Source organism: Ascaphus truei, chromosome 3 (assembly GCF_040206685.1).
Source record: "Ascaphus truei isolate aAscTru1 chromosome 3, aAscTru1.hap1, whole genome shotgun sequence".
Lineage (NCBI taxonomy): Eukaryota > Metazoa > Chordata > Amphibia > Anura > Ascaphidae > Ascaphus > Ascaphus truei.
In genome coordinates, this window is record NC_134485.1 from 324,401,259 (window position 1) to 324,417,937 (window position 16,679).

The following is a 16,679-nucleotide window of genomic DNA, read 5'->3' on the forward strand; positions in this document are numbered from 1 at the left end:
TGCACCAAGGTTAGAACTATTGACTAACATGTACAGTGAGAAGATGAGCAATGTTCTCTATACAGGTAAGATCTGTAGTTACCAAATAGGTATGGTCAAGAGATGCCCACCTGGTACTGTAAGATCATTGAATACCGATAAGGAAGATTAATTAAAGAAAAATAAAAAAGACTGCGCGATTCTAACAGTACAATGATTTAAAACGATAAGTCCAATTTTCCAATCCCCAGGACAGTGCAGCCTGCGTGTGTATCTGTAGTGATGAACATGTGTACGGCAGTGTCTGCCATCTCTCTGCTGACATCATAGAGTCATGTGGCACTGACTTAAGCAAAGGGTAAAAAAAAAGCAACTTTCTCTATTAAACATTTTTTCAAGAAGATTCAGAAACATCAAATTTAGATGATAAGATCCGACGCTCTACAATGCCCCGGTTTTTAGCAGTGCAGATTGAGGCCTGGAAGCCAATGTGTGAAAAGTGCAATCACATATATTAGAGACTCTCCAGGACCCACAGCTTATATATCATATACAATAATAAATTAATGATCTGCAGCTCATTGGTGACTCAGAACAATAGAATGCTGTGGCAAGTCCAAAGCTGCAGTCTGCTTGGCTGAGCTATTAGGCTGTAAAATTGGAGGACTTCCCGATGAAGTTTGTCATCAGGAGTAAAGATAATATTTTGACTCATTAAGTGGATGTTTTCACACCTTCAACAACATCAAATGATACCGTGGATTATCTAAACTCTTACGTGGCCAGTTCAAATTTCACCTCCAAATCTGTAGTCTCTATAGTGATTCGTGGAGTGCTGATAACCAGATAGAATATTATCTGTTGGAGAAAGACACAGACAAAGGCTGCAAATCAGTGAGACACTAATGCAGGGGAAAGAGAGAGAGTGATTGCAGGAAAGAGAGAACAGCTGGGAAGATTAGAATGTAATAGAAGGGGAAGACAGACAGGCAGACAAAGTATACAGAGCCAGGATCAATAAAGTTGGGTAACATCGGAATACATTTTGAAATGAGTCTGCAGTTACTGAATGGTGAAAAACCACAAATCTAGGCAGCTTCACAGCAAGACAGGTGAAGAAAATGTGAAATAAATATCACTCTTTGTATCTTATTGAATAGCATGTGCAGTCTTAATTTGGCACAAAAATCTCATTTACACATAGATTTGCATATTTGAAAAACACTTTTCCCAACTACTTTGCGCTGTCGTCACTGCCTTTTGGCCGTAATAATTTCAATACTTAAAACAACAGGCTGGCTTTACCATTAATTTTTTTTTTAAAATAGAATTAGATGCCTAATGGCTTATTAATGTGAATGGATATGACCCATATGGCCACATGCAACAAGTGCGATTACGGGATCTCGCACCTGTTCTGGACTTTAATCCCATTCAAGTCAAGGGGAGTTAACACTGGAACGGGAGCAACCATACCGGCACCGTGCCCCATGTGAGGGAAAGAGGTATATAATGAGTTAGAGGAAGAGACGTGAGAATTATAGGTAGAAAGAAGGAAGAGAGTCAACATGAGGTAGCTTCCCTGTGCTGGTGTAGATTGTATTTCCATTTATTTGAATGAAGCTGAACTCTTCTCCAGCGTTGGGAAGCAGGTTGATGTATTGAATATTTAAAGAAAGCGATAGTTGAAGTGCCACTTAAAAGCAAAGGCAGTGTGACCAGACAAGGGAGAATAGAGATAAAAAGAGGATAGAGAGAGAGGAGACCAAGAGTCAGTGACATGGACAAAGGGAGAGATGGACAGATAGAAGGATAAGAGGAGTCAAAGCCAATGAATGGGTAATGTGCTAGGTACCTCAGCACTTCTCTTCATGGGATTTCCAAGTTCACACCCAGCTTGGGACGCGTTATCGTTGGAGATGCAGACCATTGGCTTGTCCTGAGGGTGAGAGACACCGCAACATCATGTAAAGCAGCAGATCACGCCCCTGATTCATTTACCCCCTGGAAAGCAATACCCTTTAGCATAATGGAATACTGAATAAAATGAAGACATTTCCACAGTCTAACAAGCTTCCGGGCATTAGAGAACAGACATTCTACAAGACATTATTACCTGCACTGCCCATCCTTTCTGCTCTCTAAATTCACCCACACAGAAAATAAACATGTATCAACTTTTTCTGAGCCAATAAAACACAAGTCTGAGATGGGAACGTATAGTTTTCAGTAAGGCTGTATAACAGGTTTGTTAAACGCTCACTGATTTGAAGTCAGTCTCACTGAATGTTTCTTCCTCATGGACTGCACAGCCAGCCCCTGTAAGCTCCGGACCCAAACCCGCCACATCATATGTACTTGTGTCAAAATGAGTGCTACCGCTCTCCCTCCATTAGAGAGGTTATGAGAGCTTTTCGCAGCACAGCAGGGTTAGGACCCACAGATGGGCCATACCATGACATGGTTGTAGGTTTAAAATACTTTGGCCAAAGACTTGAACTAAATGACCCACGCTTATGAGAAGATAACCAGATACGTATATAACTATATCACTTGTCAGGTTAGATGTAGCAGTAGGACTTTCTGGTTTTTGTGCCTCCTGGGCTTCAACAGATTGTCGTTGGAAAACAAATCAGTGCTTTTAGTTTGGCATGTCCTTTTCTTGGACAAGAAACCCCAAATCATGCTGATCTCTGCTATACGGTAATAAAAACTTGAATCAAGGGTACAACATTATAGAACAATTTTGCCTTTGACGCAGACATTAAAGGACATAATGCGTGCAACTTTCCACATGTCAGAGCTACTCCTATGGACTGTGCTAACCTCAGCTGTGACACACTCTGTGTGGCCCCCTTCCCCCGCCCAGCTTTACTACAGGCAGAAAATGTTACCGTAAATAAGGCTGCACTTTCTGCGGCTGGACGGACAGCAGAGTAGGACAGCGCATCTGGGAAGGTTGCAATGAGCACTGCCTCATGGGCATCATCCCCATCCCGCTGAGGGTTTAACGGGTCAGATGGGAAGTTAGTGACGCTGATCTTTATGGCTATGTCCTTCTGGTCGGTCAGCGCAAACACTGGAACCCCATTCTCACTGCAATGTCAGAGGACAAGAGAGGGACAGAGAGAAGCAAGTGGTTTAATAAAGGTGATAAGCCTGATGCCGTATCTACATGCTGCAGTTTGTGCTTTCACCATCGGAGGGCACAATTTACACACACAAATATATCGGAAAATGTCCTTAGTACTCACTATTCCTTTTATTTCAGTGGTGAAAAACCACATACAGGCATACCCCGGTTTAAGGACACTCACTTTAAGTACACTCGCGAGTAAGAACATATCGCCCAATAGGCAAACGGCAGCTCACGCATGTGCCTGTCAGCACGTCCTGAAAAGCAGTATGGGCTCCCTACCTGTACCGAAGCTGTGCGCAAGCGGGGAGACTATAGAGCCTGTTACAAATGCGTTATTTATATTGCAGTTATGCACGTATATGACAATTGCAGAAAAGTACAAGCATCGATAAGTGGGGAAAAAGGTAGTGCTTCACTTTAAGTACATTTTCGCTTTACATACATGCTCCGGTCCCATTGCGTACGTTAATGCGGGGTATGCCTGTATTACATTTTTATGGAGAAAAAGTGACAAAATAAATCCACTGTGCAAAAGAACAGAAAGGACAGAGAACCCATGCACATATCTACATGTCTTTCACATGTCCTCAAACGTGCTTCATTCACCCCTTTGTCATGTCACACATTAGTTAAGCTGCAGACGAGGGTTCTGGGTAATAACATATAAATGAGTACACTGTGGGGTTTTTCGTCCTTGTAATTCAGTGGCGGGAAATATGTAGCCCCTAAAGACTCAATGATAACTTGTATAGTTTAGTGTTTTGTATTAAGCGTGTAAAGTTTCTGTATTAGTTTCATATCTATTTCTAGAAATGTAATACATCCCCTTGACATTGTGTGATTTAAAAAGGGGGCATGTCATGTGTACAATTGCAGGGATTTGAGGTTCCCGCTCTCGGCCCATTGATAATCCCGGGTTGCTCAGCACTGTTTTATTTGGAATAGTATAGAAATAATACTCAACTACAGTTATAGAACCAACATAAAGGGAACACTACAACTCAGCCTAAAATACGCCAGGTTTAAAACGCAGGACTCTGAGTCACTGACCAGGCGCCCTTTCTGCTACCTCACTTACACGCAAATCATGTCATCTTAATGAGTCTTTCCTGGCAAAATATTCGGTGCTTAAATTAATATTAGATACAATATAGGTTTCCCTTTAACCCCTTTGCTGCTAGAGTGACCAGCAATGTGGTACAGAGCCAATACCTCTGGCAGCGAAAGAATGCAGATTCCATTGGGTGATGTAATAAACCACTACAGTATTACTGATACAAATTGTGACCTCATTGTGTTGTACAGGGATGTTGCAGACCACATTGGTCCACATATGAAGGATAGCAGTGAAAGCTCATGAACACCTGCAACTACAGTATGCATTATTATTATTATTATTATAATAATAAGGCTGTCCGATTAACCCTTTCAGTGCCAAACGGTGCATTGCAAAGTTAGTAATGAGGCCGTCTGCAGAATCACAAGGCTATACCCGTGTTACTCACATCACCCACATCTGCCAATCCCACACACAGACATTCGCCCCCGCACGCTTACATAGGCAGTGGTATAAACTGATCAGTGTTGCCCACACGGGAGCAGAAGGTGTAGTTCAGCTGCAGGTTACTCTGGCAGATCTTGTCCTCCCCGCAACCTTCTCTGAGGAAGTTCACCTGACATGGAGTGAGAGAGGAGTATGAGAGCTCATCTGTGACATTCAACACCTAAGTTACTGTATCATGCTGCACAATGAAGCATGTTAAACATCTTACATTGGAGGTTATCTAGCGGCAATTTCACTGTGTTTGAAGATGGGGAGCCCAGTTCAAATCCCACTTTTCCATGGCCATGGCAAGTCACTTTATCTCCCTTTGCCTCATGCACTACAAAGTACATTTTAAGCTTTGAAAGTTCAGGGACTTGTGTATGAAAAATATCTGTGTATTCTGCAGCATTGCATAAGGCGCAATGATAAACTCTACCAATAAGCTTGCAAGTAGAAATGTGGTTCTCTTAAGGTCCAAAAGGCCAAATTAACGTTGGGTGTTTTGGACCAAAACAGAAATTTCTGACTTGAAAGACTGCGCCTCCATTGGTGTCTATGAGACCATGTACTCTGCAAATGCATAAGATACGATTCCAAATGAGTGAGACGGAACAGATCAGAGCTGCAGTACATTGTGCAATCCAGCAACAATGGGCCTTATTGTGTTAGAGAGCACTGAATACCATGCCATATGAAGACATAATAGAACAGACTACAATGTACTTTTACCTAGAGAACCACAGTATTGCCTAATGCAGATGTGAAGATAATAGCCGTATTGTTCCCTTGTGACATCCAGTGGAGGTTCACCAGCGCACTCAAGGGGTTACAGATAATAGCACATAATAGTCATCATTTGACCGCGTTATCCCCTGTGAATAAGAACATTGTTTGTCAATGTGCTGCACAACATCCAGATACATTGTCCCATATTTACTAAGGGGTGCTATGCCATAAGGCAGGGGAGCGCACAATTTTTCGCCTGCTCCCCCCCTGCTTGCGCCCCCCTTTACCTTTTCTCCAGCGTTTCTGACGTTATGACATCATGCGATGTCGGGTTGCCATGACGCGTCACCAGAAGCCGCTGGAGAGCAGGTAAGAGACTATACAGAGGCTTTGCATGCTCCCCGGCAATGTATTTAAATGTTGTGGGGAAGAACGCAGGGCCTCTAAAAGCGTTTCCTTCCCTCCCCCCAGTAAATTGCACTCCCCTGCCATAAGGCACCTCCTGTATCCCATTTAAGTAGATGGGCTGCAAGGTGTCTTCCGGCACTGGAAGTTATCTTAGGAATAGAACTGCTTAGTAAATATGGGCTATCCTCTCCTTACGTATTCCGCCACTTGCAATGGGGCAACATATTCGTGGTCTAAGACATTTGGCCGCGACCAAATCGCCACCGGCCAGAACTACTCACCACAGCTCACCTCTCCCCCGGGATCCTCGTCGCCTTCCGCCATCTTTAAATGTCCTTGGATCTCCCCAGTAGCAGGGCACCTCTCGCGGCCGCCGCTCCGACTGCATTTGAGCGTGAGCACTAGCAGTGAGGCCTCCAGCAGCCAGGCCACATTTTAACATATCCCGCATGAAGGCGACCCGCAGTGTACGCACAAATGCAGTCGGAGTGGCGGCCTCGGAGATCTGAGGATATTTAAAGATGGTGGAAGGCGGCAAGGTGACCGGCGGCGAAGGCGACCTGTGGTGAGTAGGCCTTGGCGGCAGAGCGCCTGTGGCGATTTGGTCATGGTCAGGGGCAAACGTCCCACCCCAACATATTCAATGGTCCTTTGGTGCCAGGTCTAGTTTTAATATTCTGTGCAGTACGTTGCAATGTATCCTAGAATACACCATACTTTGCACCATGCACCATATTGCACTTACACAATGCTATACAGCGGATACGTCACATGCTCACCTCTGTGGTGTACACATTGGGATCCTCAGCATTGAGAACAGGCATGAGGGAAGGCAGCGCTTCCACCGACTGCCTCTTGTGACGTGCATGCCGGATGTTGTATGTCAGGGTCACTGGGATTGACCTCAGCTTGTCTTTAATGCCCTCCTGAAAAGAGATGTATGGATCAGTGACACGAAGCGAGCACAGGTCAGGGGGTTTTCATAATGACTCAGCCACGGATTGAGGCATCTGTGCTGAAGCAGGGGTATCCTTAATACCTAGCCTCTTGGTGGCCCTGAAGGACTGGAGTTAGCCACTTCTTCTCTAGTCCAATACAGTGTCACTTTACAAAGGCTCATCTCATATTACACCAGACATTTGCATTTATTGAGTGTCAGAGAACTACAGATAAAGCTCACACTAGCCAATTAACCCACAAGTAATGCAAGCTTGAAAAATCAAGCTGCGGCCGATGCTCCTCGATCTGAGCTGCCACAGAAGCTTGGTTGGCCTTTTCTCAGCTCTTACTACTAGCCAGTACCCGCAAATAAGCAGTTGGAATTCTTCATTCATCCTGGGGCATGAATAAAGAATGGGGGCAGTGGAGAAGATAGAGGTCAATTAAAAAAAGAAAAGTGTGGGCATGAAGAAGACTACAAAGAAGGTGAAGAAGACTTTGCTGCACACAAAACCAATAATGTGAGGCCATGTATTGATGTTCCAAATCCTTTGATTTTGTGTTTGTCCCGTTTGATTATGGACAAGTTAGACATTTCCCAGCGGGAGCTGAACTGGAAGGCTCCTATATTACTTAATGTGTGTGCAGGACTCATATATGGACATGAAGCTTGAAGGCCATAAGAAGTAACTGAGGACCAATAAAGAGAAAATTAAGCCATAAAAAGAGAAAATTGGAGAGGGCAAACCATACAATAGTCATACAATAGAGAAAGGAAGCAGTGAAGGAGAGATTGTAGCAGATTTATCAGAGGGACAGTGGGACCATGATCTTGTGACTACACGGGATATCTTATAACTCTCTCAGTGTCTGCTCTGGCCTACAATGCATTTCCACAGATTAAGTTGTGTTATGCAGATCTAACCTGCTATGAAATTCACATTTACACATTTCTGTACTGTACAGAGCACAAATAATATGTACAGTAGATGTTTACAGATTAGGACTCTGCCCTCTTCATTTGCATTAATTTCTGTAAAACTCGCTTCAATTAATTTTAAAATGTTGGTCTTCATATTTCAGACCTTTAGATAGTCCATGCCAGAGACAAGAAAGATGTGTAGATATTTCCAAGTCTGCAAGAACGCTCAGACCTGCAGTTTAAAGCCTTTTATACCCGATAAACTATTCACTCTGTGAAATATGTGACAACCAGGGGCTGCTCATCCCTCAGGCTCACCTGTACCAGGGGCTGCTCATCCCTCAGGCTCACCTGTACCAGGGGCTGCTCATCCCTCAGGCTCACCTGTACCAGGGGCTGCTCATACCTCAGGCTCACATGTACCAGGGGCTGCTCATCCCACAGGCTCACCTGTACCAGGGGCTGCTCATCCCACAGGCTCACCTGTACCAGGGGCTGCTCATCCCTCAGGCTCACCTGTACCAGGGGCTGCTCATCCCTCAGGCTCACCTGTACCAGGGGCTGCTCATCCCTCAGGCTCACCTGTACCAGGGGCTGCTCATCCCTCAGGCTCACCTGTACCGGGGCTGCTCATCCCTCAGGCTCACCTGTACCAGGGACTGCTCACACCTCAAGCTCACCTGTACCAGGGGCTGCTCATCCCTCAGGCTCACCTGTACCAGGGGCTGCCCATCCCTCAGGCTCACCTGTACCAGGGGCTGCTCATCCCTCAGGCTCACCTGTACCAGGTGCTGCTCATCCCTCAGGCTCACATGTACCAGGGGCTGCTCATCCCTCAGGCTCACCTGTACCAGGTGCTGCTCATCCCTCAGGCTCACCTGTACCAGGGGCTGCTCATCCCTCAGGCTCACCTGTACCAGGGGCTGCTCATCCCTCAGGCTCACCTGTACCAGCGGCTGCTCATCCCTCAGGCTCACCTGTACCAGGGGCTGCTCATCCCTCAGGCTCACCTGTACCAGGGACTGCTCACACCTCAAGCTCACCTGTACCAGGGGCTGCTCATCCCTCAGGCTCACCTGTACCAGGGGCTGCCCATCCCTCAGGCTCACCTGTACCAGGGGCTGCTCATCCCTCAGGCTCACCTGTACCAGAGGCTGGTCATCCCTCAGGCTCACCTGTACCAGAGGCTGCTCATCCCTCAGGCTCACCTGTACCAGGGGCTGCTCATCCCTCAGGCTCACCTGTACCAGGGACTGCTCATCCCTCAGGCTCACCTGTACCAGGGGCTGCTCATCTCTCAGGCTCACCTGTACCAGGGGCTGCTCATCCCTCAGGCTCACCTGTACCAGAGGCTGGTCATCCCTCAGGCTCACCTGTACCAGGGGCTGCTCATCCCTCAGGCTCACCTGTACCAGGTGCTGCTCATCCCTCAGGCTCACCTGTACCAGAGGCTGGTCATCCCTCAGGCTCACCTGTACCAGGGGCTGCTCATCCCTCAGGCTCACCTGTACCAGCGGCTGCTCATCCCTCAGGCTCACCTGTACCAGGGGCTGCTCATCCCTCAGGCTCACCTGTACCAGGGACTGCTCACACCTCAAGCTCACCTGTACCAGGGGCTGCTCATCCCTCAGGCTCACCTGTACCAGGGGCTGCCCATCCCTCAGGCTCACCTGTACCAGGGACTGCTCATACCTCAGGCTCACCTGTACCAGAGGCTGGTCATCCCTCAGGCTCACCTGTACCAGAGGCTGCTCATCCCTCAGGCTCACCTGTACCAGGGGCTGCTCATCCCTCAAGCTCACCAGTACCAGGGACTGCTCACACCTCAAGCTCACCAGTACCAGGGACTGCTCACACCTCAAGCTCACCTGTAACTGGAATGTGGCTGTAACACAGTTGAGCGAGGATTGCCGGTGAAGCTCCACGCTGCTAGTGAGCTGGTATTCTGGATCAGAGAAATGGCGTCGTAGAAAAATCACACGGCTTGACTTCCCCTGGCGCTTTCTATCTGCTTCAGCCTCAAAAACGCACACTAGAGCTGTGATAGGAAAGAGAGATTACTATTGTAGTGACAGTGTGAATTTCTAACACAGGCTGCAGTATTTTAAAGGTCTGCACTGTGAAGGTCCTTTTTCCAGACACTGCTTATAAACAGCTCAATGATGATAACCAACAGTTACAGAAACCCCTGTGGAAAGTGGTCCCTACCTCTTATGATTGGCAGATATGTATGTGTATGCTGAAGAATAATTATGTGCAGGTCATGTGTGAAGAACTACATAAGAGGTCATGTTAAAGTTGTATATGAATGAAATAACAAATCTGAATATGCATAGAAAAATAGATAGAGGGGAGTGTGATGTCAGAAAGTTTTTGTGATTGGCGGCTTTCTGACAAACCGCTGGGGGTTCAACCTCATTCTATCATTTCAGAAGGGTTGGAAACAGCTGAGACACGGTCGCCCTCGCCACCCGGCGTTGGTGGTATGTTGTCTACAGTTCGGAAACACTCCGGACGCCATGGAGGACCTTCGATTGGAAGTCAGGATGAGGAGTTCACGATGGTGGGGCCCAACATGCGGTTTGCATCGCCGCTCAGGAGGCTGGCGACACGGGCATCAAAGGGTAATTGTCAAAGAATGTCAAACGCAGGCGAAGGAGGGGGCGGTGCTACCCTGCGGGTCTTGCCAGTACCCCGCCACTTCAGGTTACGGACTCTGGGGCACCCGGCGATGCCGTGGCACAAATCATTGAAGCAATAATGAAGGGCGCAAGGCTGGCCTTGCTACCAGTGACGGCGCTATTTTCTACGGGTCAGTTACGAAACACAGGATTTTCAAGCGAGGCTCAAGGGGTGCCAACATCTGTGGTAAGCGGGGGATCCAACCAGGGGCAGGAAGACACAGCAGGGGGGTTGACACAGGAACCCGCTCAGGCAGCATTGGCGAAACAAAGTTTGGTGGGGATTATGGGTGCATAGACAGGTATTAGCCGAGCGCACGGGTACATCCATGCTTGCAGCAGCATCACCTTCAGCTTTGCCCTCTCAAATCACAGTTCAGGACACAGGCACAGCTGCGTCAGCGACCACTTTAGACGAACAAAGCGTAGTTCAGAATACGAGTCCAGGAACGCCAGCAGCAGCATCAGAGGTTAGGAAGTTAGCGGATGTTGTGTATGGGGATTCATACACAAGCATTGCCCGATCATTGGGTACACATTTGCCGAAGGAAGTGAGAGATAAGATCTGGCCGGGGGAATACGTAGAGATTTTGTCGTTGCTTCCAGGCTACAGGGAGGCATTGGCTAGATCAGCAAAGAAAGGGGAGGCCAAGTAAGAGGACGTTGAAAGGCGCGTGTTTCCACAAACATACCAAAATTGGGCGCAAGCTTTTGGGATATTGGCAGATGTTGTGGGGGAGAAGAAACCACAATTATGCTCGGCACTCTTTAAGTACAAAGACATAATTAGGAATGCATCCAGAAATACGGGGGCATAGGGTGGTGGAAATATGACGAGGAATTTAGGTAGGGCATGAAGGCCATCAAGGGAATGGTATCCTGGAACACGAAGGATGTAGACCTATACCTAGAACATATTTCAGGAGGAGGGGCGATGCCCTTTCGCGGGATGAGCAATGGTAGGGGAGACTGGCGTGGAGGCAATCAAACGCACACGTCGGCGGGGGTCATACAGGAGGAAATCAGCAAGGCATTTGTTGGGTATTTAACGAGTCCAAATGTAAGTACTACAACTGCCGATTTCGGCACACCTGCGCCGCATGCGGAGGCCAACATACAAGGGCAAAATGCTTTAAGAAAGACGCAAGAGGATTTAAGGGCCCAGGGCAGAAGGTTGGCCAAGAGGACGGCATCGCCAATATCCGTAGAGGCAATGGACCATGGCTGGCAAAGTACCCAAATAAGGAGGAAGCCCAGCTACTTATGGCGGGGTTTAAGGAGGAGTTTAGGATCCCGTTTGAATATCAGATGGGATCAAACAGCGAGAGGAATTTGAAATTGGTCAGGTTAAATGGTAATGTAGCAAGGGAGAAAGTAGAAAAGGAGGTTGAATTGGGGAGAATGGCGGGCCCATTAGCCTCCCCCCCCCTTTTAGCAATCTTAGGATTTCCCCGTTAGGGGTGGTCACTAAGAAGGAGATTGGGGCCTTTAGGTTAATCCAGCACTTATCTTACCCGGAAGAGTCATCAGTTAACGACGGCATCGATTGGGACTTATTTTCCATGAATTACGCAAATTTTGACCTAGCAGCGGCGCTAGTAGGGAGGATGGGATGGGGAGCGTTAATGGCGAAAGCATTCAGACTCCTGCCAATGCACCCAGAGGGTTTCTATTTACTGGGCTGCATGCTCAAGGGCCAATACTTTAGCAACCTATGCCTACCAATGGGTTCCGTGCTGTCCTGCTTCTATTTTAAAACCTTTAGTACATTTCTTGAGTGGGTTGTGCGCAAGAGAGTACAGGCAGCAGGATCATCCATTATTTGGATGATTTCTTTTTCGTTGGGCCCGGGGGTTCAGATTTGTGTGCGTGGTGGCTGTTCCAATTTTCAGTCATGGCACGCGAGTTTGGCTTCCCTTTGGCTGACGAGAAGACGGTAGGTCCTACAACCATCCTTAGTTTTCTGGGCATTGAGATTGACTCAGTGAGGATGGAATACAGATTACACCCGAGAAGCTTGTCACCTTAGACAAACTGCTCAGGGAATTCATGCTCCTGAGGAAGACCTCACTGCGGCATTTCCAATCATTGCTCGGCCACTTGGGTTTTTGTGGCGCGCATCATGCCTGTGGGAAGGGTGTTCACTAGGCACATGTCAGCTGCCACAGCGGGGGCAAGACGTAACCATTTTCTTCGAGTTACACCGGCTCGAATTTTTGCAGAAATACAATGGCAGGACCTTGTGGCGGGGGCCCCCAGCCCAGAACGCTGACCTGCGGGTCTTCACAGACGCATCAGGATCAGTGGGCTTTGGTGCATATTTTAACGGGTCTTGGTGCGCAGAATGATGGCCCCTGAGCGGGAGAGGAACTCAGCTTATCAGGAATTTAACATTCTTAGAGCTATTCCCTTTGCTTGTTGCTGTGCATTTATGGGGTCACCGGCTCGCCAAACGAGAAGTTACATTCTGGTCAGACAACATGGGGGTACAACATGGGGGTAGTGGAGGCCGTGAATAACTTCGGTTGACGTTCACCACCAGTTCTGGCCCTTCTGCGTAAATTCGTGCTGTTGTGCCTTTAACTTAACATTGCGTTCAGTGCTAGGCACGTCACGGGGGTTGCAAATAACATCGCCGATGCTTTGTCCCTATTACAGATGGCACAATTTCGGAGGCTGGCAAGAGAGGCAGAGATTCGCAGCAACCGGTGTCCAGCGGACTTGTGGGATCTGGAGATGGTTGCGTGATGGACTTAGTAGGGGCCTCATTGGCTCCGGCACGTTGGGGTGCTTACTCGGCAGCATAGCGTGATTATCGGAATTTGACACGGGAGGTGGGACGAGAGACGGGGGGCTTATCGGGCGGGTCCATACGGAGAAAATTGACTGGAATATCCTTTTTCTTAAAGTTAAATGGTAAAGAAGATCTGACAAAGGCATTTGTAGTCAGAAGGGTGTTAACAGGGCTGACAAGGGGGGTCAAAAATACGGACAGCAGGAGACCGGTGACGCCATCAATCCTAGAAGGATTGATGCGCACAACAGAGATAGTTTGTTCCTCTATCTTGAGGTAAAACTTTTTAAACTCACATTTACTTTGGCCTTCTTTGCGGGCAGGAGAGTTAGTCTGCGCATCAAAGAAGGGAGGGGGTGGTTTACAGCTCATGGACGCAAGTCTAGGGGAAGGTTCGTTGAGACTGCTTATTAGTAGGTCAAAGACGGACCAACAAGGGAAGGGAGCTTGGATTTCGCTGCTAAGGTTGCCAGGGAGTCCAATATGCCCTGTCGAAGCGCTAAGAGTTTACTTGGGGTGCAAGCCAAGTAGGGATTACCCACTGCTATTACACGCAGATAGGGGGTGTTGTCAACATTTCAATATCTGCGGGTTTTCCGCATGTGCCTTAAGCAGCAGGGATTAGATGACGCTCAATATGGAACGCACTCGTTCCACATTGAGGCGGTAACAGAAGCATCACGCGCGGGGCTACCCATACCAACAATTCAAAGAATAGGTCGCTGGAAATCTAACAGATACCGGTCTTACATCAGGCCTCCGTTAGTAGGGAATGACACCGTGTTGGTATAAACTCCCCCTCCCCCCACATCCCTCTCTTGTGCCTTCGAAGGTTGCGCAGATACATGGATCATCTGGGATTCACTCGTACACTGGGCAGGACAGCATGCGTTCGTACGCCCGTACAGGGGGAATCTGGGGTTGCGCGCTGAGCAGGCGAAGGTATTCTGGTGGGGAGGAGAGGGATGTGGTGGGGACATTTGTTCCCACGGCTGATTTCTTTGGCTAGAGATAGAAGAGAACCACGGATAGTTACCATCCATGCCGGGGGGAAAGGACCTGGCGACAATGCGCTCTATCGAACTGGTCCAGCATATCAAGGAATTATAATAATCAAAATAAACAAGATAGTGGGGAAATTTGTGACGCAATGCGGGGGCTAGGTCGTCAATCACCTAGATTTCAATCACAAAATAAGCGTATTGTTTAGAGCAGATGGGGTTTATTTAACAGAGATCGGTTCTGATATGTTTAATAACGAGTTGCAGGAGGGTGTGGAGACGGTTATTGCGAGTCTGGCGGTACGGACCTAATTTAAGAGGGGTTAAATAGACCCGTTGGTGGTGGCAGTTGGGGGTAAGTGCTAGTCCTTGCCAGAAGGGGCTCGGGGCTTATAAAGCCGGGGGTAGCGTTGAGGGGGCGGAGTCACTGGGACGTAACTTCCGGGAGCACGGCTGCGGTAGACGGGGCAAGCAGGTCAAGGCCCGGCTGACCCTTCATTTAACCTATTAACCAAGCATTCTGACAGGGACTAGCAGTTACGCTATCTTTATATAGTAAACAAAGCCGCGGCCATTTATACCTCCAGACCGTGTCTGTCGTTATTTGTATGTTTTGTGCGGGTGACATTTATCTCCTGTATTGAGGTTAATTTCTCCTGAATTACCCACACAAGCAAGACTTTGCCACAGTTTTAGAGTTGCGCTTTTATTTCCACTACACTGTGAGTACGAGCCAAGACTCTCATCATCCAGAATGTTCATAAGACACTTGCACTTAGATATTGTTTCTGATTTTTCATTGATTCTCTCCCAGTCTCCCCCTGGATTGTGAAGAAAATGTCAGCCTTTTGGGACCAGTGAAGACTGTCCCTACCAGAGGGTTTGAGCAGGGAGTTACAGCCTTATTTGCTGTTAAACAATGGAGGATTCGGGCGCAACTGCGCATGTCTGATTCAGAGAGGCTGCTGGGATCTTCAAAAAACTTTATTGATGGAACACACAAGGGCTAGCACCGCATTCTCCCCCTCTGAGGGGGAGAATGCGGTGCTAGCCCTTGTGTGTTCCATCAATAAAGTTTTTTGAAGATCCCAGCAGCCTCTCTGAATCAGACATGCGCAGTTGCGCCCGAATCCTCCATTGTTTCCAGTACCCTTCCAGACGGTGGCACGCAGAAGCAGCCGAGGTGAGCAGGCCCCAGACCGTAGATGCAGGTGAGGGAAGTTAACAACAGCCCCCTGCACCGGTCAATTCTGTGGCCAAGCGGAGCTCCCTCATGCGCTGTCTCAGTGTCTGACACGATTTCAGACTGCCACACTGCACACTGAAGCGCAGGACAGATTCACACATTCTTTATTTGCTGTTAAACACTGCACTTTTTGCACTAATTTATATATTTTGTGGCACAGTCACAATTTGTGTTCACCGTATATATTGTATTTAACACTAACTTTTTATCAATTAACATTGATCATGTTCTGTGGGAGCGCCCAATTAATCCCTTTGTTGTTTGACTTATTGTTTGACTTATTGTTGTATAGCGCATACACAGATCGAACCCTCTCCTATCGGCTTTTTAACACCTCCAAAGGTGGAGCAAAGAATCAAAATCGGGGTTTATACGTTTTACCTGGAAGTTGATATTGTCATTAGAATTGAATTTAATCTGTTTATCACCTGCTCCCCTCACTATTCCACTCCATCATGTCATGATGCACAGAGCCAGGATTAGTCCTTCAGAGCAGATGATAACAATCTCATAGATTTTGACTTTTGATGTCTGTAGTAGCATATACTGTAAATCCTTCATTCAAAATTTGTTGCGTAGAAATTTACATTTCATTAAAAAAAAGGGGGGGGGGGACAAATTTCCCCGTGGAAACGTTTTTGGATAGGGCAAGAACCAAAATGTCCATTTGGTTTTATTGAAGAGGCCCCAAGCGATGTCGTCAGAAAGGCAATGATTATTTCCCCACTTCCGTAATGACAGATAACTCCTTCAGTGCCCCATTGATCATCCCTTGAATGTCACGTGGGCGGGCACACCAGTGGCCCTTGTGTTGTCCAGTGGGCACCGTCTCTTTTTTGCGCTGGTTTTTAGGGTTCCCCATTGTAACAGGAGTAAATGCACATGGAGTGGAAGAGGAGGACTTCCTCTTCCATTCTCCTGAGTGGGAGGAGCGTCATGACCATACGATCGCTATGTGTGCTATCATGTGGTTGGGTCAGCTGCTGGGGACCTGAAGGGGTTCATTTCTCATTTATCTTCATTTATCTGAAAACATTATAGGCAATATTTACTAAACTGGGCTAAGCTGTCTGGAATCCGACAGTCCAATCATGCACTCTTTGACAAAGCCCCACAGGGGTGAAACATGTCAGGAGGGGACTCCCTTCTTTTTATCCTGTTTGCCATGGTTAAATAAAGGCTTTTTTTAGCGCAGTCCAGCCTCATCATTTTTGCCTGCAGTGCCCGCTGTTCTACTTTCCCTGGAGAGGTCTTTCGTATGCTCTAATGACACTACTACCATGTGGGAGCTTGCGCTT

General features: G+C 47.5%; 1 protein-coding gene across 5 annotated transcripts in view; it reads right to left on the reverse strand.

Annotated features, from left to right (window-relative positions):
* The window catches only part of ITGA7 (integrin subunit alpha 7), a 141,916-nt gene that overhangs the window by 15,278 nt on the left and 109,959 nt on the right, over positions 1–16,679 (reverse strand). For all 5 annotated transcript variants that reach the window (XM_075591283.1, XM_075591278.1, XM_075591279.1 and 2 more), the window contains 6 exons: positions 9,528–9,697; positions 6,578–6,724; positions 4,676–4,791; positions 2,874–3,075; positions 1,835–1,918; positions 758–837 (listed from right to left, as the gene is read on the reverse strand). In XM_075591283.1, the coding sequence (XP_075447398.1) occupies positions 758–837; positions 1,835–1,918; positions 2,874–3,075; positions 4,676–4,791; positions 6,578–6,724; positions 9,528–9,697 (799 nt within the window). The remainder of the gene's footprint in view (positions 1–757; positions 838–1,834; positions 1,919–2,873; positions 3,076–4,675; positions 4,792–6,577; positions 6,725–9,527; positions 9,698–16,679) is intronic.